This window comes from Saccopteryx bilineata, chromosome 5 (assembly GCF_036850765.1).
Source record: "Saccopteryx bilineata isolate mSacBil1 chromosome 5, mSacBil1_pri_phased_curated, whole genome shotgun sequence".
Taxonomy (NCBI): domain Eukaryota; kingdom Metazoa; phylum Chordata; class Mammalia; order Chiroptera; family Emballonuridae; genus Saccopteryx; species Saccopteryx bilineata.
This window is the reverse complement of record NC_089494.1, coordinates 80,174,866-80,198,463: the sequence shown is the minus strand read 5'-3', so window position 1 is coordinate 80,198,463 and position 23,598 is coordinate 80,174,866. Positions and strand designations below refer to the sequence as shown.

At 39.1% G+C, this 23,598-nt stretch overlaps 1 protein-coding gene across 6 annotated transcripts in view; it reads right to left on the bottom strand.

Moving 5' to 3' along the window:
* Positions 1-2,098: 2,098 nt before the first annotated feature.
* Positions 2,099-23,598, bottom strand: part of CYTIP (cytohesin 1 interacting protein) — a 133,829-nt gene continuing 112,329 nt past the window's right edge. For all 6 annotated transcript variants that reach the window (XM_066280933.1, XM_066280936.1, XM_066280935.1 and 3 more), the window contains 7 exons: positions 21,735-21,784; positions 21,454-21,508; positions 16,063-16,165; positions 15,753-15,846; positions 12,896-12,965; positions 5,813-5,879; positions 2,099-3,307 (listed from right to left, as the gene is read on the bottom strand). In XM_066280933.1, coding sequence (XP_066137030.1) covers positions 2,841-3,307; positions 5,813-5,879; positions 12,896-12,965; positions 15,753-15,846; positions 16,063-16,165; positions 21,454-21,508; positions 21,735-21,784 — 906 coding nt within the window. In that variant the 3' untranslated portion in view covers positions 2,099-2,840. The remainder of the gene's footprint in view (positions 3,308-5,812; positions 5,880-12,895; positions 12,966-15,752; positions 15,847-16,062; positions 16,166-21,453; positions 21,509-21,734; positions 21,785-23,598) is intronic.

Genomic DNA, 23,598 nt, shown 5'->3' with positions numbered 1-23,598 from the left:
TCCCGCATGGCCCCACCGGGATCCACCCGGCACGCCCACCAGGGGCGACGCTCTGCCCATCAGGGGGCGATGCTCTGCCCACCAGGGGGCAATGCTCTGCCCCGACCAGAGCCACTCTAGCGCCTGGGGCAGAGGCCAAGGAGCCATCCCCAGTGCCCGGGCCATCTTTGCTCCAATGGAGCCTTGGCTGCAGGAGGGGAAGAGAGAGACAGAGAGGAAGGAGGGGGGGTGGAGAAGCAAATGGGCGCTTCTCCTGTGTGCCCTGGCTGGGAATCGAACCAGGGTCTCCCGCATGCCAGGCCGACGCTCTACCGCTGAGCCAACCGGCCAGGGCCCGAACTCTTAACTCTAATTCTTATCACAGACTACAGTATAACTTGCTCTGTCCCTTCCCTGTGCCTTTTGGGTTTGATGTTTATTTGTAAAAAATGAGTATTGTACTATATTTAACACTGGAAGCCACAAGAAAAGTAAATGACCAATGATTTGCTTTCCCAGATGACCTGTGGTAGTTCTCAGCCTTGTTCACGTTGCAGAAGACTTTAACGTCATCTTTCCTCAAATAAATGTGATGTTTCTTTCTGCTGAACTCTGTGCAATAGGATTAACAGGAAATGCTGCATTCAAGTAAGCAGATCTTTAACGTGATAATTCTAGTCTGTGATAAGAAATAGGCACTATCAGTTCTGAGTCACAACCCATTTGCAAGCCCTTGTTGAAAATAAATGTGTTGCTAACTATGCAGTTACAAATGTGCCAATATTTGAGAACTAGCTTATGGAACCAAGGAGAGTCACATTAAATGTGTTTGTTTTTTTACCAAAAACAACATCTTTATCCATGCAGTATGTACAATTCCACTCTCATGGGGTGAGAATGGGGAAGTACTGTGGTTGTGGTGATAACTACACAGAGCCAGCAAAAAGTATACAATATCTAGAGAGACTAAGATAACAGGCTAGAGCCAGGAATAACTGGCTTCCAATTCCAGCCCTACCACTGACCACGGGAACTTCTCCAAATTCCTATTTATATGCCTAACACCTATCTACAGGATTATTTCAGGGATCACATGGAACCATTTTTAACCTACTGGGTATTCAGTAAATGGTAGACAGAATTGTTGTCTCTGTGAAATGTGCTGCACATTGCTTTTCATATTAATGACTGTCAAGCAGAGCCCACTGAATGTTTGAGTTCAAAGAATTAATAGAGAGCAGGTTTCAGTTAGAAATCCCTTTCACTTTATTTTGTTATTTATTTCTAACTCTATAGGCTTCCTCACCCTCTCCTCTAGTTTTTCTCAAATGACACATTCTTTTTTTTTTTTTTTTTTTTTTTTGTATTTTTCTGAAGTTGGAAACGGGGAGGCAGTCAGACAGACTCCCGCATACGCCCAACAGGGATCCACCCGGCATGCCCACCAGGGGGTGGTGCTCTGCCCATCCGAGGTGTCGCTCTGCTGCAACCAGAGCCATTCTAGCGCCTGAGGCAGAGGCCACAGAGCCATCCTCAGTGCCAGGGCCAACTTTGCTCCAATGGAGCCTTGGCTGCGGGAGGGGAAGAAAGAGACAGAGAGGAAGGAGAGGGGGAAAGGTGGAGAAGCAGATGAGCACTTCTCCTGTGTGCCCTGGCCAGGAATCGAACCTGGGACTCCCGCACGCCAGGCCAATGCTCTACCACTGAGCCAACCGGCCAGGGCCAAATGACACATTCTTCACTCAGTTTATGTAAGGGTAGCAGTTCCACTCAGTCAACTATCAAATATCTTTATTTCTCCAAAACACATACACACATATACATACAAACACATATACACACTTAAAATCAGTCAAGGCTATTTGTGACATTGTCTGGATTATCTGCTCTAGAATATAGGCAATGAACAGCTGTATCACCAGAATAGAAAAATGATGGACCTTAATGGATATTGAATAAAAGTGTGCTTGAATGCTAGAAGTCATGTGATACCATCTTAACAACAGGCTAAAGAATGCTGAGGCAATAACTATTTGAAATATATAATATAAGGTGAGGAGAAATGTGAAAAAATCAACATGAGAAAAATCCTTCTCCTGACTCTAATTTTTCAAATAAAGCTTGAGGGTTCTAATCTTGTCATCACTATGTAGGCAGAACAAAAAATTAATTGGGTAAGAATAACATTCCTACCCAGTTTGGTTAGGCTACCTATAAAAAAGAGAAAACTTCTTATAATCTTCCTCAGCACCCAACTTAGATAATATCTTTCTATAGACCTCATAAAGATTAAACCCGTATATTAAATCTTATACTTCCTGTTTTACTGTCACTATGAATGTGAAAAACAGGTGATGATCATCCTTGTTTATCATCCCTCACAGATCTCAACAGAACCATTCAAAATTGCCTATTTTTAAGCCTCCCCTGAGGTTACTGAGCTTAGCTTAACATAAAGTTTTGATACCAACCTATTAACCTACAGAACGTACTGCAAATAATTACACTGTCACTCTCTTATTTACACTTGACTTTAAAGTTTTCAATTTTTCACATGGATAAGCTACAAAATAAATATTACTCTTGCCTTCAAAGGTAGTTTTAGTGAGCAAGCAGTTGTGTTCATCTGTTATATTATCTAACATAATTTTATTTCCCTACTGTCTGCTTAGAACTTGAGCTGTTCTAGTTGAAAAATTAATTAGTAAAAAATAATGATAGAAAAACTTTAAATAAAGGTCACTCTTGCTATGAAATGGGACGTCAGTTTTGCAACTTTCCCACTAAGCTGGGTGGAGTTGGTCTAAACAAGTCTAGCAATACTTATGAAATAAGCTTATAGGGAAAGGTATCACAACCCATCAAAAGCGACTCTCTTCCTCTTCCACGGGGCGGTGAAGGCCAGGGATGAATTTCAAGAGCTGTTTCCTGACACTTCCCCTTCTGCTTTTTCGAGGCAAAGTCCCAAACATGCTTGAGAAGTTGCTTTCCCACAAGGGTGACATGGACCCACTGCTGGCGGTACTGATGCTCCGGTTTCCTCTCGAATATGACCTCTTCAGAAAATCATCCCCATCCTTGAGGACAAAGCACTCGTCATCTGTGCTCGTCTGCCGGCTGAAGGCTCCCTTGTTCGTGTCCTCAGATATACACGTCTGGTAGCCATCCTCACTGTCCACCGTCATGGAGCTCAGCCAACTCCTACAGCTGCTCTCACTGGAGAATCGATTCCGGTCCAGGAGGGCTGGGCCTGAGCCAGGCAGGGTTCCAAACAGGATGGATTCATCTATGTCCATGTTTTCCAAATTCGGGCAGTTAGCGGCATCACCTAGAATGCAAAAAACAAAGTCGACTGTGGAATGGATTTGAGCGTCACTCCCCACAAATATATATAAATACACCCAAATTTACCTTCAAAGGGTGCAAGAAAAAGAAAGGGTGAATAGAATAATATTTTTTTTCACTGAGCCTTAACTTGCATGAATAAGTGACTAGTTATGAGGCCATTTGATAAACATTATCAAATTATAAGATTTCCCGAACTATTTTTCATATGAGAACATTTCAATTCATCTGACACTATGCCAGTGTGACTTGTGAATTTTTAAAAGGCTTATTTATGAAACTGAAATAACTGTGCAACCTTTCATTAAAATTTTTACAGAAATGAGGTTATAAAGAATATACTTATTGAAATGGTGTTTTATGGATTTTGTTCTATTAAGTTCTTCTGATTTTTAACTACTATCTTTTTTTAATGAATATAAATTATAACATTATTTGAAGCATAAGGGAAACACCTGTAGGCTCATTATAGAGAATTCAAAGGTATTTCAAATGAAAAGATACCATCCAGTCTCAATATTCCAACTTTATTATTAGACTGCTGTAATATTTAAAAGCTATGGCATTATACTATAACCAGAAATAAAACCATGTCCTCAAATAAGTAGTAATTCATTTGAAAAAATTGAATTTTATCTGCTGAGCTGAAGCTAAATTTTTTCATCAACATTTTATAACTTATATCTGGGCTCTCCAAATTTAAATTTTAGTTGCATACCAATATCTTGTCCATACCCCACTTACTTCTATTCCGGCTGGTATACTGCCAAAAGAAAAAAGAGTATCTATAATACCAGCCTGAGAAAGACATATAGTCCTCTGGACTCAACCAATCTTGAATCTAAAATATTCAACAACAACAAAAATAATTCCACAAAGTTTCACAAAGCAAACTTTGAATTTGTCATGGCACTGAGCTCTACACTGAATCTATATGAGTGAAGTGAAATACGGGTAGACCCTGTTGTTGTCTACATGTAAATAGAGGTTACATGCAACTACTATGGCATTTTATAGAAGGCATGTGAGCATCTTCAGATCTTGGTATCCACAGGATGGGTCTTGGAACCAATCCCTCATGGATGCCAAGGGATGACTGTAATTAGACAGTGACTGTTTCCAGAAAAATAATAGAACTTGGCACACTTAGAAATAGATTCACTTTGTGTTGATTATCTCTACTGCTGCTTTCCTTTGTCCTTGGTTGACAATATAAAAGGAGATTATTTTTCTTTTCTATTTTCAAGGTTGAGTATGGCCAGCCCATAGTGACATAATGTTTTCTTTTTTGCTAATACAACCTACTTTATTTCATCTTGCAATGAGTTGATTGGAGAGCAATTGCTTTGTAGAATCTCATGCCCTGAATATTTATTCTAGGTATTGAAACAGTAAACTAAAGAACTCTTTTAATGTTTCAAAAAATGTGTACAACAATGGTCTTATGAGGAGTTAGTCTACATGATTTTGAACTAAAGACCTTGTCTCTACAAGGACATTCCTACAGAATCCCTAGACAGAGCCCATTTCTACCCCAGAATACTCCAAAAACGGAGGAAAAGTTTTCCCAAACCTTCAAGTCTACAGACTGCCAAAAATCTATTATGAATTTTTTAAATATTAAATTAAATACATAGAAAGAGAAGTAACTCATACATGTTTCATTTAAAAGTAAAAGCAACTTCAATACAAACTTCTAAGTTATAAATTAGTGTCTAAAAATTACATATATCTTCTTCTGTAAACAGATTGTCACTTTTGACATATATCTAAGTTATAAATAGAAACTGTAGGCTTGGTATTATTTGAAAAAGGCATGACCAATATTTCACACCCACTTGGTATGTAGTTTCAATGAATTTTTTATATTATAAGTTCATTCTTCAGGTTATACTAGTCACATAGCAACTGTAAAATCAACGAATTTTATCTTATCACTTCTCTTTAGAATACACACAATGGCGAGAACCATGAATTTACTGTTATAATGATCATTCAAAGTTCTGTCTTGAGTTTAGAGGCCATAAAGGAGAATTTCTCTGCATTAATGAAACTTACATACTGTAATTTGAACAGATGATAAGAGCTCTATGAAAAAAGTATTCTACCATTCCAGCCTCAGCAGTTCCTGAGAACTAAGCAGCCCCTGCGCTATGAACGTTCTCAGTGACTTCATTCATCTGCTGAAACCAGGCAATCATTCCTACTGCTTGGCTAAAATTTCCAGGTGCCCCTTGCAAATGCATGCATGCAGGTGCATGTATGTGTGTTGTCATGTGCATATGTGTTATCTGTATGGAGAAGGGGATGTGACTTGACTTATCCCTACTCCAAATATGTAGGTTACTCCAAAGAAACAGACTAGTATTCTTAATCTACGCTAGACAATTTTTTCTTGTAATGATGATTATCTTAAAGCAACTGAGAGGCAGAAATACTGAAAGGGTGAAATGTTAGTGTGGTTTTCTGAACAGGAAATCACATTTACCATGAAGCAGGTGTTGTTCCTGTAACTGCAGAGTTCTGAACTCCACCCATTTCTTCTTCAAGTTTTGCTGAGAAAAAAGAAAATAGTGCTAATTATTAGGAATCCGAAGTGAAGATAGCAATTTACTTCTAGATGTTGAAATTTGTTATTAAAATTTTTCCCTTTCTTTCTAGCACTAGCAACCACTCTTGTTCATTTGAAAGATTTTTTATGTATAAAAAGGGAGTTACTGGGAATACTACTTTCTTAAGAAATAACCAAGTAACACCATCAAGTTGAAACAATGATATCATTTCAATAGAAAAAGTGAAACCAATACAAACAATAGACAGTAGAAACAACACATTCTTTTTATTTAAAAAAATATGTATTATAGAACCATATTGCTTGAGTTTGTGTCCATTTGCTATCTGTTAAACAAGAACTTACATTGCAGGAGAAAGACAAAAATAGATCTTAAACCCTGGACTGTCCTTAGGACTAAATGGGTTAGTAGATGTGAAAGGAACAGAACAGAGACTAGATTTTAATAATTGTTCAATAAACAGCATCATCATCTTGTAAGCCTGGAACACAAAAACAGTCTTTTCTGCTGCACATCTTTTTATTTTCTACACCAACAAGGGGGAATTCAGCCTGTTATGAGAGGCTTCCTTGGAAGGCTAAACTTAAAACCCTGCTAAGCAGCCTGACTTCTGCTTCCATCTTCATCTGCCCAACACATGAGAGCGGTGGCCCCGGGTCAGAATGAAGTGGCTGATGTGATGATCAAGACAGCAGGTGAAGCTGGACGAGCCCACCGACTGGCCTGAGCTGATGGAAACTGAGCGCCAACCAGGCAGAAGGTACCTGACAAGGCACCGTCAAAGGCCCGTGCTCTCCCTGAGCTCTGTTCTCCACTCCGACCCTTCCTTGGCTGTGTCAGGGCCCATCGGCAGCCCGGCAGAAGCCCAGCAGGAGCCCGCAGGTTGGCACAGCTCAGTGTGGCCTGTGGACAGCTCTGCCCAAGGGAAAGCAGCCTAGCTGGAAAAGGGCATTGGTATGAAGTGATCTCTAAAGGGCAGATGGAGTCTAAAGAGGAAGAGAAAAAGAAGCAAATCTGGAAGGGGAAGGCCTAAAGAAAAGGAAAGAATAATATACAAGAATGTCACAAAATGCTTAAGAAAAAAATGGCTGCTTCTTCAATTCAGGTACTAAACAATCACTGGGCAGGATTTTCTAATCCTTGATAAGAATAACATTTAGCAGCAATCTTATGGTTACCAACATAGTATGCACACTGTAAATTCAAGCCATTAGATGCCTGGATCTATCAAGTTTTTGTTCTGTCTGTATTATCATGTAGTCTATATGGCTATAAGACTCCTGGGCTAGCCTGACCTGTGGTGGCGCAGTGGGATAAAGCGTCGACCTGGAACACTGAGGTCGCCGGTTCGAAACCTTGGGCTTGCCTGGTCAAGGCACATATGGGAGTTGATGCTTCCTGCTCCTCCCCCTTCTCTCTCTCTCTGTCTCTCTCTCTCACTCCTCTCTCTCTAAAAAAAATCAATAAATAAAATATTAAAAAAAAAAAAAAAAAGACTCCTGGGCTACCTGAATCACAGCTATTATCTGTGTAAACTTCTGGTCGATCACATGGAGGTAAAGTCAGAGAGAGCCAAGGAGTATAGAGCTAACAAGATCTGCCTATACCCAACCACTTTCTTCTTTCTTAAAAAGGTTTAATTCCTACAAGTAAATATAGTCTAGTAGCAGAGCATAAGGCTAGCTTGACAGTCGAAATTGAATAGAGAGAGAAGAGAAACTTGTATTTCTGTACCTACTTATCCAGAAATACAAAGTCAGGGCTTGCCACATCTTTAATTTTTTAAAAAATAAAGGTTTTTGGCCCTGGCCGGTTGGCTCAGTGGTAGAGCATCAGCCTGGTGTGCAGGAGTCCTGGGTTCGATTCCCAGCCAGGGTACACAGGAGAAGCACCCATCTGCTTCTCCACCCCTCCCCCCTCCTTCCTCTCTGTCTCTCTCTTCCCCTCCTGCAGCCGAGGCTCCATTGAAGCAAAGTTGGCCCAGGTGCTGAGGATGGCTCTGTGGCCTCTGCCTCAGGCACTAGAATGGCTCTGGTTGTGGCAGAGCAACGCCCCAGATGGGCAGAGCATCGCCCCCTGGTGGGTGTGCCGGGTGGATCCCAGTCGGGTGCGCGGGAGTCTGACTGCCTCCCCGTTTCCAACTTCAGAAAAATACAAAAAAAAATAATAAAGGTTTTCAAATACCTACTCTGTTGATCTGAGTCATCTAAGTCTGTCGTCACTTTAACCAAGAAAATACCAGTGTAAATAGAACATATGCCAAAGAGACTGAAGAGTTTTTAGTCTATATCTGAGCTTCTCTGTTTTCCTCAAAGTCTGTTTCTGGCTGCTATGAACAGCACAGTTGTATATTTGGACAAATTTAATCTCTCACCATTAGAAAGCAACTAGAGCACATGGGAGGTTTAGCCACACTGGGCAACCACCCTCACTGTGCCAAGGCCAGTGTCCAGAGCACAGCAGCAGCTGTGTACATATTGGTTGAATGATTTTATAAAACAATGACTTCCTGAAACAACACTATCACAAACTGAACACTTGGATTGGATGTATTTCCAATGTTTTCCATCAACACGAGACACACATAATTAAATATTTCTATAGCACTTTACTACTTTTACAATACTTTCATGGATAACATGCTATTTAATTTTCGTAACTGTCAAAAAACATTTCCAGATTAGAAAATAAAGATTCAATGTAGAAAAATAATTCCTAAGGGCTACAAAACCAGTAAATAACGGAGCTAGATGAAAAAGTAACTCTCCCAACATGTGCTATTTTCTTGTTAAACATTTGAATCATAGGTCACGAGAAAGGGAATCCCTGAAAACACAAAACTCTTTGGGGAACAGAATGCAATGCCCGCTTACGTAGGACACACAAACTAAAGGTCATTGTGTGATGAGAAAGCCAGCCTGACCCTCGTTATAGGTCAGACCCAAGAAAATTCTGACTCAAGAGATGAACTGGAAATCTCACATATTTTTATTTCTTGAGTAATTGATTTTAGAGAGAGAAGAAGGAAGAGAGAGAGAGAGACAGAAACATCGATCTGTTCCTGTATGTGCCCTGACCGGGGATCAAACCAGCAACCTTTGCACATCGGGATGATGTTCTAACCAACTGAGCTATCCTGCCAGGACATTCATAATTTCAAGATTAGAAAAGGAACAGAAATGCAAAAAGGTGAGCAAGAATGAACCCAAACATCTGCTGAACCTGAAGAAACAGGGGTAGCTAGAAATTTGGATCTTATGGTGATCTACAGTTTAAATGCACTTATGAACAGAGACAAGTTTCCAGCTTGAGCAGAGGACCTTGGTGGAAGCTCCACCATCATGCAAGGAGGGCTGGGGATTGAGTTGAATGGTGGCTATGGCTGTTGTAGAGCTTGTAGAACATAAAAAAGATAAAGGAATACAAAATATGAAAGAGCGGTTAGGAAGTCTGAAAGGTAAATCAAGGAACTCTAGAATATGTCTAATAGTAATTTCAGATGATAATTCAGGGAATGGTAAAGAAGGTACAGTTGACCCTTGAACAATGTGAGAGTCAGTCCCACCCAGCACAAGAAAAAAATCTGCCTATAATCATATAACTTTTGGCTAACTCCCCAAACTTGACTATTCACAGTCCACTGTGACCAGAAGCCTTTCCAAAAACATAAACAGTCCATTAATACTTAATTTGCATGTTATATGTACTGTATACTGTATTCTCACAATTAAATAAGAGAATAAATTTCATAAGGAAAGTACATTTATAGTATTTTCTATACTGTAATTACAGTACTGTATTATATTCATCGATGCCATAAAATTACATCATTTGTTTAAAAGATGAAAAAACTCATGTATTAGTGAACCTGTGTAGTTCAAATCCATGTTGTTTAAGGATCAACTGTCTATTCAAAGAGATCGAGTTGATAGTTTTCTAAAACCAAAGAAAATCACCTGTGTTTAGATTGAAAGGGCACCAAAAGCTCTAAGTTCTAAGCAGTATCAAGTTAGCAATGAATCCAGACATAATCACATTGTGGTGAAACTGTAGATTGGTGAAGGCAAAAGAATAGCTTAAAAGTAATCAGCAAAAGATAAAAGATTGGCACAAATTGAAATACTGGGGTTTTTAAAGACTTAAAAATCCTCTAGAGAGAATTACTAAGAAAAAACAAAGGTGAGAAGGCATAAAATGTAGTACAAATAAAAATGAAGACATAGTCAGTTGTCATAGAAAACAAAAAACTGAGAACAGGATTTTTATTAAACACTTTATGCAATAAATTTGAAATTTAAAAAAATTTATTAACAAAAGCATAATGCAATAAAACTGGCTCAACTTTCCCCCAAAAGATGCAGAAAGCCTGAGCAGTCTTATAAGTAAGAAAGAAACTGAAACAGAATTTAGAAGTATTCCCTCTAAAAAAGAACTTTAGCCCTGATGATTCAGATAGTGTTACAAGTACTGTACAGAGAACAAAAAGGGAAGATACCCCACAGCTCACACAGACTCCAGTAAACATGATACCAAGACCAAAGAAAGGTGGTCTGTGGGGGAAAAGGTACAGGCTGGCCACTCTACCTGTAAAATGCAGCTACCCCAAAGTATCCTACATAAAACATTAGAAAATCAACTCTGTAAGTATATAAAAATGATTATAAATTATGATCAGATTGTATTTGTTTTAGAAATGCAAGGGTGGTTTTATATTAGAACACCTTTAAATGGCATTCACTGTATTGACAGACTTTTTAAAAGAAAAAAATGAGAAGACCATCTTAGCACATGCAAAAAAGTATTTGGTAAAATTTAATATATGAACCCTATAAAAGCTACCAGCAAACTTGGTAGAGAAGGGAAGCCTCTTTAATCTAAAAAGTATATTCATAGAGATAACTCAATACTAATATGAGTCAAAAAATTTCCTCTAAAGTCAAGAAAAAACAAGGATGCCTACAATTATATATAATCCTTAGCCAGTTAGTAAGAAAAGAATTGAATGTCATTCCTAACAGATATTCTATTTATAAAAAGCCCCCCAAAAACTATAGATAATTTATTAGACATTATATAATTTAGCAAGGTGTTTGACTATAGTAACAGCATAAAAATTTTTATTTTAGCATATCTATACATTAAACTCAATCATACTATTAATCTTTAAGTAAAATCAGTTATAAAAAAATAGCTCTAACAAAAGATTTATATAATATTTTATTTACTTCAAAAACATTTTGCCCTGGCCAGTTGGCTCAGTGTTAGAGCATCAGCCCGGTGTGTGAAAGTCCCGGGTTCAATTACCAGCCAGGGCACACAGGAGAAGCGCCCATCTGCTTCTCCACCTTTCCCCTTTTCCCTTCTCTCTGTCTCTCTCTTTCCCTCCTGCAGCCAAGGCTCCATTGGAGCAGAGTTAGGCTGGGTGCTGAGGATGGCTCCATGGCCTCTGCCTCAGGCACTAGAATGGCTCTGGTTGTAACGGAGCAACACCCCAGATGGGCAGAACATCTATGCCTGGTGGGCATGCCAGGTGGATGCTGGTCAGGCGCATGCGGGAGTCTGTCTCTCTGCCTCCCCACTTCTCATTTCAGAAAAATACAATCAATTAATTAATAAACATTTTGTAATTTATTCATACAATTTTATATATATTTTGTTATGTTTATTATTATGTGCCTTTAACTTTTCTTACTTAATGAATATAATCTTTTAATTTTAAAAGATTTTACATTTATTGATATTGGTTTTTAAATCCAATAGTCTTGCTAAACTCCCTCTATTCTAAAAAAGTGTTTATAGATTTCCTTATATTTTTTGAATATATATAAGATTATCTGTAGATACTAAAAGTTTTACTTCTTTACCTCCAACTATTCAACTATATCTGAAATAAGAAAAGTGAAAAACAAAGATGTCAATTGATCTGATTTATTCTATAAGTGCAATTCAATTGCTATGAAAATATAAACAGAAAAAATTTTTTTTCAAAGAATTTTACAAATTGATTTAAAAAACAACAAAGATAAGGAAAATATTATAATAAGATGTTAACAGAGAAGAAAACAGGCCATGTTGATTAATCAGATGTGGAAGAAGCAAATACAAGATAAAATATAAATACCGTACAGTAACTCCACCTTCATGGGCTCAATAATTTAGAAGTGCATACTTCATAAAGAAAGCTATAAATGGAAGCTACTGCTTAACAAAGCCCAAGTGAGCAGCTGGCCTGTAGTTAACCGTACGATCCTTTGCTCAGAGGGGCTGTCCCGTAGCCATGCAGAGGGCAGCCCTGGGATAAAGAGGGCACTTGGGGCTGGAGTCTGCAAGGCTCCCACCCAGATGCACATGAGTGACGGTCTGGACTTCATGGCTTGACAGAGCCTCACCAGTCTACTAAGATCTTTAAGACCCTCAAAGAGCCATTCCGGGGAATTTTCACTGAACATTTCCTGCCTTGCACACTATCTCATAGAAACTTTACTTTTTCCTCCTCAAAGTTGATAGGGTGTTTGCCAATGAAAATAGATTCAAGGGCAGCCACAGGAGTACAGGGAGATGTTTTGTATGTAAAAATGAGGCAGAATGAAAGGACACAGAAAAAGACAACAGAAAGCAAAAATTCCAGGCCCTTCTGCATATACATGAAGCACTTGGGAAAATGACAAAAAGAGTAGCTCCTCCTTCTTTGCCCCCCTCCAAACAAAATGTAAATCAAGAGAGATCAGCGCATTAGTGAAAAGTTCTTCAATTAATGTGCTTCCTGTTGCCTTTCTGAGCCTCATAGACACAAACAAGGAGGAAGGAAGTGATTTGCACTGGTTGGTGAAATTTAATATTCCTGCAAAGCTAATTGTGTGGCTCTTGATAACTCACCAGTTTAAACTCATCATGACATTTCATCCTCAAGGGCTATCTCAATTCCTCAATAGATCTTTATTCTACCACTCATACATTCAAGGATGAAAAATGTACCGCCTTGTATCAAATTAAATTACCTTTAAAACCTGCAGCTTTGCTTCAAGCTCAGCTTTTTTGAGAATCGTCGTTCCATTAAGAGTCTCTATCCTGTTTTAAGAAGAAAAGGAGGGGTGGGAAAAGCATGAGTGACTCACTCAAACAAGTACCACCCTTACGAGGTACCACCATTAGAGCACAGATAATCCTTACAAAGCAACATTTACGATTCTCCTGGTATTAAAAGTATCTGGACCTAGTCCAAATCTTCTAACAACATTCCGAAAAGGAAAAAGGAAAATCAAACAAAAAAACAGCTCCCTTTGAGAGGGTGAATACAAGATTCTGGTTAATTTGTAAATTGTAGCGCATTTTATAGAAGCCACGGTATGGCAATGAGGGTGGTTGTTCTCTGCTAGAATCTATTCTTGTGGGGTCTGGCTGAATCACCTCGTTCATTTGGGGAATGTTTACTGGACATCTTCCATGTACCGGACTCTAAGGTCCATGCTAAGCATGAGAAATATAGTCATAAGAATAACAAGCACTAGGACTTTCAAACAGTGACATCAACATGGTATTTCTTGTAACAGAAAAATCTTTCCCTCCCTAGGATGCCAGGAGCTTTTACTTCTGTGAATTGCCTTAATTTTGGAACTAGAACAAAAAACCCCCAGAACTACTATTAGATAATAACCTTCTTATGACTCTCTCATCTCAAAACCTTTTGTTTATAAACTTTAATCCTAGAATTATTAATTTAATGGTGTTCTTTTTCCCCTCTATCTTTCTAAAGATAAAGACTTATTCTATCCTGATTTATTTGATTTGTTTTATGGGTTCAAGTTAGAGGCCTTTATTGTGACTACTAAGCCATCAATCTGAATAAGATAAATTTCATGCGTGAGTCACACACCTAAGCATTCTTAAAGTATTGGTTCAAGTTCCTTTTGATAAATAAGCTGTAACCCTCTAAAGATGCAAGCATTTTTCAACGCATGGTAAAATAATAGCATTAAATGTGGAAATCAATTTTCCTCAAATTCTAATAACATCATACCCAAGATAATGAGATCATAGCAAGCCAAGATATTATCTGCTTAGGGCAGTCTTGATGCTGGACAATGGTGAGGATTTCTGCAAATCTGTTCCATTTCGATTTTTAATGTCAATCTGACCTGCCCAAGCAAGACATGTCTATGGGCAAAACCTCAGGACTAGATTGGCTGCTCTCTTTAGTATTAGTACAAACTGTTTCTCATCTTCCTGACCTGTGGTTGTCCAACTGTCTCCACTCATTATTCCTCATCTCTCCACCTGAGGTCTGCCCACTATATGAGGTAACTGAGGCTTAGATAAGGGTTAGTTAAGAACTACCTCTTGGTAATGACCGAGGACAAGTCCAACTCTATGGATTCTATGAGTTCAGGATAAATAGAAGCTTGAATCTGCAAGATAGAAACTATATAGAGTCCAGCAGAAAATGCTGGCAGTTAGACTCAATCCTCTATTACCACCCATCATCTTTCAAAACTACTCCTAGACACATCCAAAACATCCTTTGAAGTTTTACACTAGAACCACTGGAAGGTGTCCAGCAGATTGTCTGTTGGCAGCTTGCAGTGAGCAGCTGTGGTGTGGCTGAAGAGATCTTTGTATCCAGAGCAGGTGGTCAAATCCCAGCCCTCTGACTTACTAGATAGTTAAGTCTAACTTTATTTAAGCCTCCGCCACTTCATCTATAAATAAGAAAAAGTTAATAACCTCATGAGAAGGCTGTGAAGAACAAATGAGAAAATATAGGACCTTCCTTAATCAAAGTAAATCCTAAACTATCCAGCCTGGCTGACAGACCTATACTCTGCCACAGGCCAACTCTCTGTCTTCATCCCTTGTTATACTTTGCCAAATTCACCTCCCACCGGTGATACTGGCTTTCTTTCCTTCCCTTGGATGTGCCAAGCCTATTGTGGCAACTGAGAGACCTCTCTCTTTACCTTAAATGCTTTCTCACCAAGAATTCATATAACCATCCTTCTCTTCATTTAGGTCTCAAAGTCCACCTCCTCAAAGGAGACCATTGTAAACACCTAAACTAAAGAATCAGCCCTCTTATTTAATGTTCTATCACACTGCTTATTGCACTTTCTTCATAACAGTTGTCAATAACTGAAATATCAATATTATTTATTTTTGGAAGCTTATCTACCTCCCTCCTTCTCTCTTAAGCCTATAACAGTGCTGAAAACATAGTACTTGCACAAAAGATATCATTTTAATGAATGAACAAAATACTGAAGTCTTATTAGGTTCTAGGGAATGTATAGTTGAAAAGTCAGTCAAATCTCCAGTAGGAAAACCAATGTCCTATCAGTAAGTTTGGAATAGTAGCAGGTGTAAGTGAGTATGTGTGCAGGGTGGGGAGGGTTGGCAGACTTCTTTCTTCCTTCCAAATGGAACACTAGATGAGGAAAACAATTGGCTTGGGGTATAAGCTGAAAAAAGAACTCAACCTTTCTGACCTTTTATTTGTTCTAACTGCAAGATTAGATCAACCATGGAAATTAGAGCATTTTCTGTTTGTCCAAAGAAAATAAGAGCCACTTTAATTGAATTTAACATTAAATATTTTTAAATGCTCTCCTTCCCACTCAGAAAACATTGGACTAGCGATGTCCTCTGACTTCAGATGTTGACAACATGTTCAAGTTGGAGGAAACCTTGAAAAACAAAAGGAACTGATAAAAACGTCTGTACTCAGTTCCAAAGCTATGGCAGCTATGGGGCACTGCCTCCCTTCTTGTGATCCTGAACAATACGTCTATTCATTCACTCAACAAGCAGTATGAGACATCGTAGTCTTTTTGAAGCCCCACGGGGAAGGAGACGAATAGTTACCTCAGTAGGTTTCCTGACGATCTGATCAGGTCAACAACTTGTTTGTGGGTAAAGCCTTCTGTGCCCACACCATTGATATTTGCAAGGACATCACCTGGGAGATGCCAAGAAAAAGGAAATGAGTGTTAAAGCAGTTGGTTAAAATAATCCTTCCCCATACACAAATTGAAGAAAAACAAAGAAGCCTGTAACCTTAACAATATAAAGGCGCTAAGAAAATTCAAAACAAAAATACTGTCCTGACTTCCACTATTTAAAAGTTTTCTCTTCTTGCTATTTCAGTAATTGAAATGAGGAAGTTCTCAGTTACCAGTCTGCAGCCCCGCACAATGAGCCGGGCTGTCCTCGTGGATCCTGCAGATCAGGGTGCACAGTTCTGAGGAGCAGGTGTTTTGGTTCTGGAGCCTATAAGTCTGCAAAAATTAAAGTGATACATAATTACTATTCAAAAAACCCCTCAAAATCTATTTGTCAAAAAATGAAATGGGCCTGACCAGGCGGTGGCGCAGTGGATAGAGTGTCAGACTGGGATGCAGAGGACCCAGGTTCGAGACCCCGACATCGCCAGCTTGAGCGCGGGCTCATCTGGTTTGAGTAAAATCCCACCAGCTTGAACTCAGGGTCGCTGGCTCCAGCAAGGGGTTACTCGGTCTGCTGAAGGCCCACGGTCAAGGCACATATGAGAAAGCAATCATTGAACAACTAAGGTGTTGCAACGCGCAATGAAAAACTAATGATTGATGCTTCTCATCTCTCTCCGTTCCTGTCTGTCTGTCCCTGTCTATCCCTCTCTCTGACTCACTCTCTGTCTCTGTAAAAAATAAATTAATTTAAAAAAAAAACGAAATGGTGTCAGTTACATAGTCATGGAGTGGTAAATGCAGTAAACAATTTGGAAAGGCTTTCCTGGATGTAAACTTAATCAAACACACCAACTTTGCAGTCCTTCCTACCAGACCATCTGCAGCTGACTCCATTCATAAATATAACATCTGACTTGAGAAAAAAAAATGAGATAAAACTGGCTCAACCTTGGCTGGTTGGCTCAGTTGTAGAGCGTCGGCCTGGCATGCAGGAGTCCCGGGTTCAATTCCCAGCCAGGGCACACAGGAGAGGCATCCATCTGCTTCTTCACCCCTCCCCCTCTCCTTCCTCTCTGTCTCTCTCTTCCCCTCCCGCAGCCCAGCCGAGGCTCCATTGGAGCAAAGATGGCCCAGGTGCTGGGGATGGCTCTGTGGCCTCTGCCTCAGGCGCTAGAATGGCTCTGGTTGCAACAGAGCAACGCCCCAGAGGGGCAGAACATCGCTCCCTGCTGGGCATGCCGGATGGATCCCAGTCGGGCGCATGCGGGAGTGTCTGACTGCCTCCCCATTTCCAGCTTCAGAAAAATGGAAAAAAAAAAAAAAAAAAGAGTGGCTCAAGATTTTATCATTTCAGGCCTAACAGACTACCTGATTTTATTATTATTACATAATTATTAAGAAAAAATAGGCCCTGGCCGGTTGGCTCAGTGGTAGAGCGTCAGCCTGGTGTGCAGGGGACCCGGATTCGATTCCTGGCCAGGGCACACAGGAGAAGTGCCCATTTGCTTCTCCACCCCCACCCCCTCCTTCCTCTCTGTCTCTCTCTTCCCCTCCCGCAGCTGAGGCTCCATTGGAGCAAAGATGGCCCAGGCGCTGGGGATGGCTCCTTGGCCTCTGCCCCAGGCGCTAGAGTGGCTCTGGTCGTGGCAGAGCGACGCCCGGGAGAGTCAGAGCATCGCCCCTGGTGGGCGTGCCGTGTGGATCCCGGTCGGGCGCATGCGGGAGTCTGTCTGACTGTCTCTCCCCATTTCCAGCTTCAGAAAAATACAAAGAAAAAAAAGAAAAAAGAAAAAATAAGTTTCTTTTTTCCCAGTGAGATGAAACAATGGTGGCCAGGAACAAAGAGAATGTCCATGAGCATCCCTCATGTTAAAGTATTCATTACAGAAGCAGACAAAAATAGTACATGTCCAGAAATGGAGAGATGTCAACAATAATTATTTTACATTAGGTTTCTGCAAATAATCTGCCCTGCATTAATTTAAAAGTACTATAATTGACTCAGTTGCCTTCATTTCTGAACACTTGCTGGTCTACCTGTGTTGAATACTTACCAGTTCAGTGGTGAGCCAACTGAAATAGAAAAAAATAAGCTCCACCTCTTGTCTCAATCTGGCAAAAGCAGTTTGTTTTGTGTTTTTGTTTTCCAAATTGCACCAAGAGCACTGGACAAATACTTGCTAGACAGAGTGGCCCAATGACCTATAACCAACATATCCTTCTTTTTCACACAATTAAGTTATGAGATCTAATTCCAATTAGACTCAAAATCACCATTCTGATTTAAGTAAGTCTTTTAAACATCTGATTCTTACAATTAAAACATATTCCAGTATTGCCTCCTTATAGAGAAATTAATGTCTAATGATCATTCCCTTTTATTTTATAGACTTACAGACTCCAGAAATAAAAGTCAATCATGTGCAAGCAACTTTTAGAAATTAGACTTTGTTAACCTGTAAGGGATTTCTATTCACTCAAAAAGGCATTTAGGATGCCCATATCTTAAGGTAAAAGGAACTTTTAAAGATCATATAATGTATTTCTCCTCTCTGTCAGAGGCCCTTTGACAGTTTTTCTGCCAGCGAGTCTTCTTGCCACAGCCCAGACCTTGCCAGAGGTGGAAGGATGGCCCAGCTCATGTGGTACATGAACCAAAGCCATAATGGACACTCCATTGGGAAACCACTATTATAATAACTCTATTAGCAGTGAGAATCTACCTTCCATGTCCAGTGATCAAAGTGAGTACAGTGAATGGGAAATGTTGACTGGTGTAGCTGGCCCCTGCATATGTTTACCAACAGATATAAAATTTGTGTGTTAGAAATAAGGAAGAAAAGGCAGAGGTTCCAATGTTATAAAAAGAAATAACCACCTACAAGGGAGCTCCGATAAGAATATCAGCTGATTGCTCACAGAAACTTTGCAGGCCAGAAGACATTGGCAAGGAATATTCAAAGTGATGAAAAGCAAGGACCTACAACCAAGTTACCAAGTTACTCTACCCAACAAAACTATCATTTAGAAGCATAGGACAGACAAGAAAAAGCTAAAGGAGGCCCTGGGCGGTTGGCTCAGCGGTAGAGCGTCGGCCTGGCGTGCGGGGGACCCGGGTTCGATTCCCAGCCAGGGCACATAGGAGAAGCACCCATTTGCTTCTCTACCCCCGCCCCCCTTCCTTCCTCTCTGTCTCTCTCTTCCCCTCCCGCAGCGAGGCTCCATTGGAGCAGAGATGGCCCGGGCGCTGGGGATGGCTCCTTGGCCTCTGCCCCAGGCGCTAGAGTGGCTCTGGTCGCGGCAGAGCAATGCCCCGGAGGGGCAGAGCATCGCCCCCTGGTGGGCAGAGCATGGCCCCTGGTGGGCGTGCCGGGTGGATCCCGGTCGGGCGCATGCGGGAGTCTGTCTGACTGTCTCTCCCTGTTTCCAGCTTCAGAAAAATACAAAAAAAAAAAAAAAGAAAAAGAAAAAGCTAAAGGAGTTCATCACCACCAAACCAATATTTTATGAAATGTTAAAGTATCTTTTTTTAAGAAGAAGAAACAATAAAGATAAAAGGCATGAACAATAAAAAGGCAATAAATACATATCTGTCAACAATTAAATCTAAAAAACAAAATTAACACATTAACAGAACAGAAACAGACTCATAGATACAGAGAACATTTTGAGGGTTGCCAGATGGGAGGGGGTGAGGGGGATGGGTGAAAAAAACAAAGGAATGAAGAAGTACACATTGTTTGTTACAGAACAGTCATGGGGATTGGTGTAAAGTGCAGCATAGAGAAAATAGTTAATAATATTCTAGTAATTACATATGGTATCAGATGGATATGTGACTTATGAAGATGATCACTTAGTAAGTTATATAATGTACATGTGAAACTAATATAATATTGTATGTTAACTGTAACTGAAAACTAAAAAATGATTTTAAAAAAATATATGAATGAGTACACAGTATGGGTGCATGAGGTTCTGTCTGGTCTTCAAAAAATTACCACACCATATCTCCTACTCAATAGCTCTGTAAATCTTATAAGTAACTAGAGAAGAGATAGGTCATGGAGCTGGTAATGGAAAGCATACACCAGAAAGGACTGAAGAGGAGTGGATTCCTGCATTATTAAGATAAAATGTACGTGCTCTAGTTCAGAGGTGAAGCCATTAGTTCATGTTGAGCTATAAAGGTTCATGATAAAGGTAGTCTGTGGTCTACTAATGATAACTTGAACTCTTGCTCCACATAAAATAGGTATTTATGGTAAAGGGGAGAAAAATAGGGGAGCAGTGACTGTGACATATATTATACAAGTGAAAAAAAAATCCTAATTTGCCACTTTAAATAAGGGTATGTGAGTAGTTGTTGATCCTGTTTACAGTAGCAATGGTTGCACATCCTTGTGCATAATTCCCATTTAAAAAGAAGCAGTCACAAAAAATGTAGTCTCTACAATAGAATAGGGAGTGTTTTGTGTGAATGGGGAATAAGAAAGAATATTATGTTTCTAAAACCTTATGGAAGACTTACAGATTTTCCCAAATCTAAAATTAGAAGAGTTCAGATAGCAGAGGGCTATTGTCTTTTCTCCTACAGACTTTTCCCTGTTCATTGAAGGTAGGGTTCCATTTGTTTCTTTATTCATGAGGCATGTTTTACTTAGCAGCTTCCTGTTCCTTATCATAAAATACACACTGACTTTCCAAATGTGGGGCAGATACTTAGTCATCAAAGTTTTCTGAAAGCAGCACCAGAGCAAAGACCTAAAAGTTGATGTGCAGAATAAGCATATGATTGTGCAGAAAAAGAAGCGCAAAAGTGTAATGAAAAAAGTTTTTTTTAAAGGTTAATACTTAAGCTACTACTCCTGCACTGAATTAGACTAGACTTCATTTGACCTAACTCACTATCTTTACAGATATGGCCATTAAAAAGTAAACAGCAAATAAAAAGTGAAATTCTTAAGTTATTACATAGAAACCTGTATAGAGTGTTTTTAAAACTTTCTAGAGCATGAGGCACTATATAAGTAGAACAATGTTCTTAAGTGTTTCAAAAAATAATTATAAAGTGTCATCATTCATAAAAAAGTACAAATTTCTCACAGAATCAAATCTTTAATATTTTCAAAATGCAATAGGAGCTATGTATGAATACATGAAGTCCATATATACAAATATACATGCTATCAACTACTTCCTGAATACCGAAGTATAGATTTAAAATATGACATTCAATATAAAAAAATGATTATGCAAGCACATTAGAGATACAAAGATACAGCATGCACATCTATCAAGAATATTTCACTATCTTTCCTATTTAAGACTTGGCTGATATCAAGTATTTCAGGTCAATCTCAGAATTACGGAAAGACTGAAGCAACTAAGAACAAGGAGTTGAGCAAGTCTCCGGTTTTATTTTATGCATTCCAATGTATTCTTTCCTTGATGGTACCAAACACACTAACAACTATCAAAACAACCACACCTTAAGTAAAAATCAGTCTCCATCATTCTCTAATCCTGAGAGACTTCATTCTTTTCTTTGAAAATGTCATGATACTACTAGTGCCACTGTCTCCATTAACAGTTTGGAAAATGTGAAAACTGCCCACCTGAATTTCAAATCCAAATGTCCCATTATCTTGCTTTTCCACAGTAACAAGCTTTCTGTAAGAAAAAAAAATTAAATAATGTAAAAAGAAACAATGCATGAAGATCAAAGTATCACATTTGCTACATACTTATTTTAAAAACTGTCACAATTTAAAATAGCTGACACTTATGTAAATTGTAGTATTATAACTTTGTGTGGGGGGGTGTTTTTATCAATAAGTCTGAAGAGCTGTGTTCCTATATCTTGGAGAAAGACCAAAATATAAATGAATCTCTTTACCTTTGAGACCAGGAAAAGTCACCTAAAGAACTTGATCTCGTCAAGGCAAGCTGAAAAATACAACAATCACATGGTTATCAAAAGGTCCTCAAGATACATTTGTAAATGTTCTAAATCACAAAGGACTTGGCTCTTTATCACTGCCTTTGGCCCAGCTCAAAGAGGGTAAAGGCGGTAATTTCCATTCTTTAGTGATAGTGAAAGAAAGCAGGCAAAAGGAAGTTCCAGCTTTCTGTTTGAAAAGATTAAAAGAGGCTCTGATAATAATACACTGTGGCAAGATTTAATGTAATGTGGCAAAATTCCAAAGCTTCCCAAAAGAACTTCATATCTCATCTGTATTAAAAACAGCCTCTGAGAGATTAACTAGAGCAATTTATAATCACACCATAATCCAACATCCATAGAATGGCATACAAAACTTAGTTTTTGAAGATGTTGTTGAAATGATTGTGTTTATTATAATAGTTACTGAAATGTGTTACTTTTTAAAGCAGGTTAAAATAATCTCTAAGGAACAAACTCATGGCCTGGCCGGTTGGCTCAGTGGTAGAGCGTTGGCCTGGCCTGTGGAAGTTCCAGGTTCAATTACCAGCCAGGGCACATAGGAGAAGCTCCCATCTGCTTCTCCACCCTTCTCCCTTTCCTTTCTCTCTGTCTCTAGTTGTCAACCTAACACATAAAATGTCAGGAGATCAATGCATAGTCAGTCTGAACAAATAAAAATAAAATGAATAGAGGATAAAACTGGAAGGAGAAAAACACACAGAAGAAATTAATGCACAAAAGTAATCCTCATTAAGGCAATAGTTAGGAAAGAAGCTACATCACCATATGGAATTGGAATTACCCAGTACCAAATGCCAACATTGTGAGAGATTTTCTAGAATGGCTCAATGTTCAGGATTTGGCTGTTGGAACATGAAATTAATGTAATGGGGAGCTGGTCTCTTCCCACCAAGTTGATATAAATTAGTTACATTGTCCTTTCTTGTCAGTTCCGGACCTCAAATTATTTATATCATCCTAAAGAATGCAAGAGGAAGGCTCAGACCCAAAAAGACTCTAAAGTTGCTTTTCAACTTATAAGAACTGACTGTGGAAAATCTACCACAATTTGCCCAGTTTGTCCACTGAGAAGTATCAGTGACAACAGTGGGGACCATTCAGTTATGTAGTATGCTAACTCCTGGTGCAGAAGAGCAATAAACTTGATATTCCCAAGCATCTTCAATCTTTCCCTTATATTGTTACGTTCATTTTCTTAATCTGTTTTTATTATTTGCGTTTGCTTGGCTTTTATCCTTATTTCAGATTGTAAGGTACTTATGTAGGTCACTTCTAATTATGTTATCTGTAACCATAAAAATATAAGTCTTGCTATCAATATTTGTCAGATTAGTAACAGCATTGATGGGAACCTCAAGATTTCTACCACTCTGCCCTCAACCTGCCTTCTAAACCAAAAATCATTCTAGATAGACCAAATCTAAAATCTTTTCAATCGCAAGACAAGTTCAAGATCTCTATAAAAAAAAAAAAAGGAAACTGCCCACCTCTCTCCTGATGCTTTTTCTATTTAGCTAGATAGAAAATAAAAATATTTACCTCGCACAACGTGAGAGGCATAGCAGATAACTCAATTCCTGTGGACTGACTGATTTGGGTTATCAGTGACACACAAAAATAATCAGACTAAGTCAAATTATAAATTAGTTTCCACTCTGGATTAGCAATGAGACCTAACATTTAAATAAAAAAACAACTTAAATAAATTCTGCACCATCGTATTCCCTCATACATGTGATATCTTGACACAAAGACTACTTGCTTTAAACAGGACTGTCAGAATCAGGTGATGTGG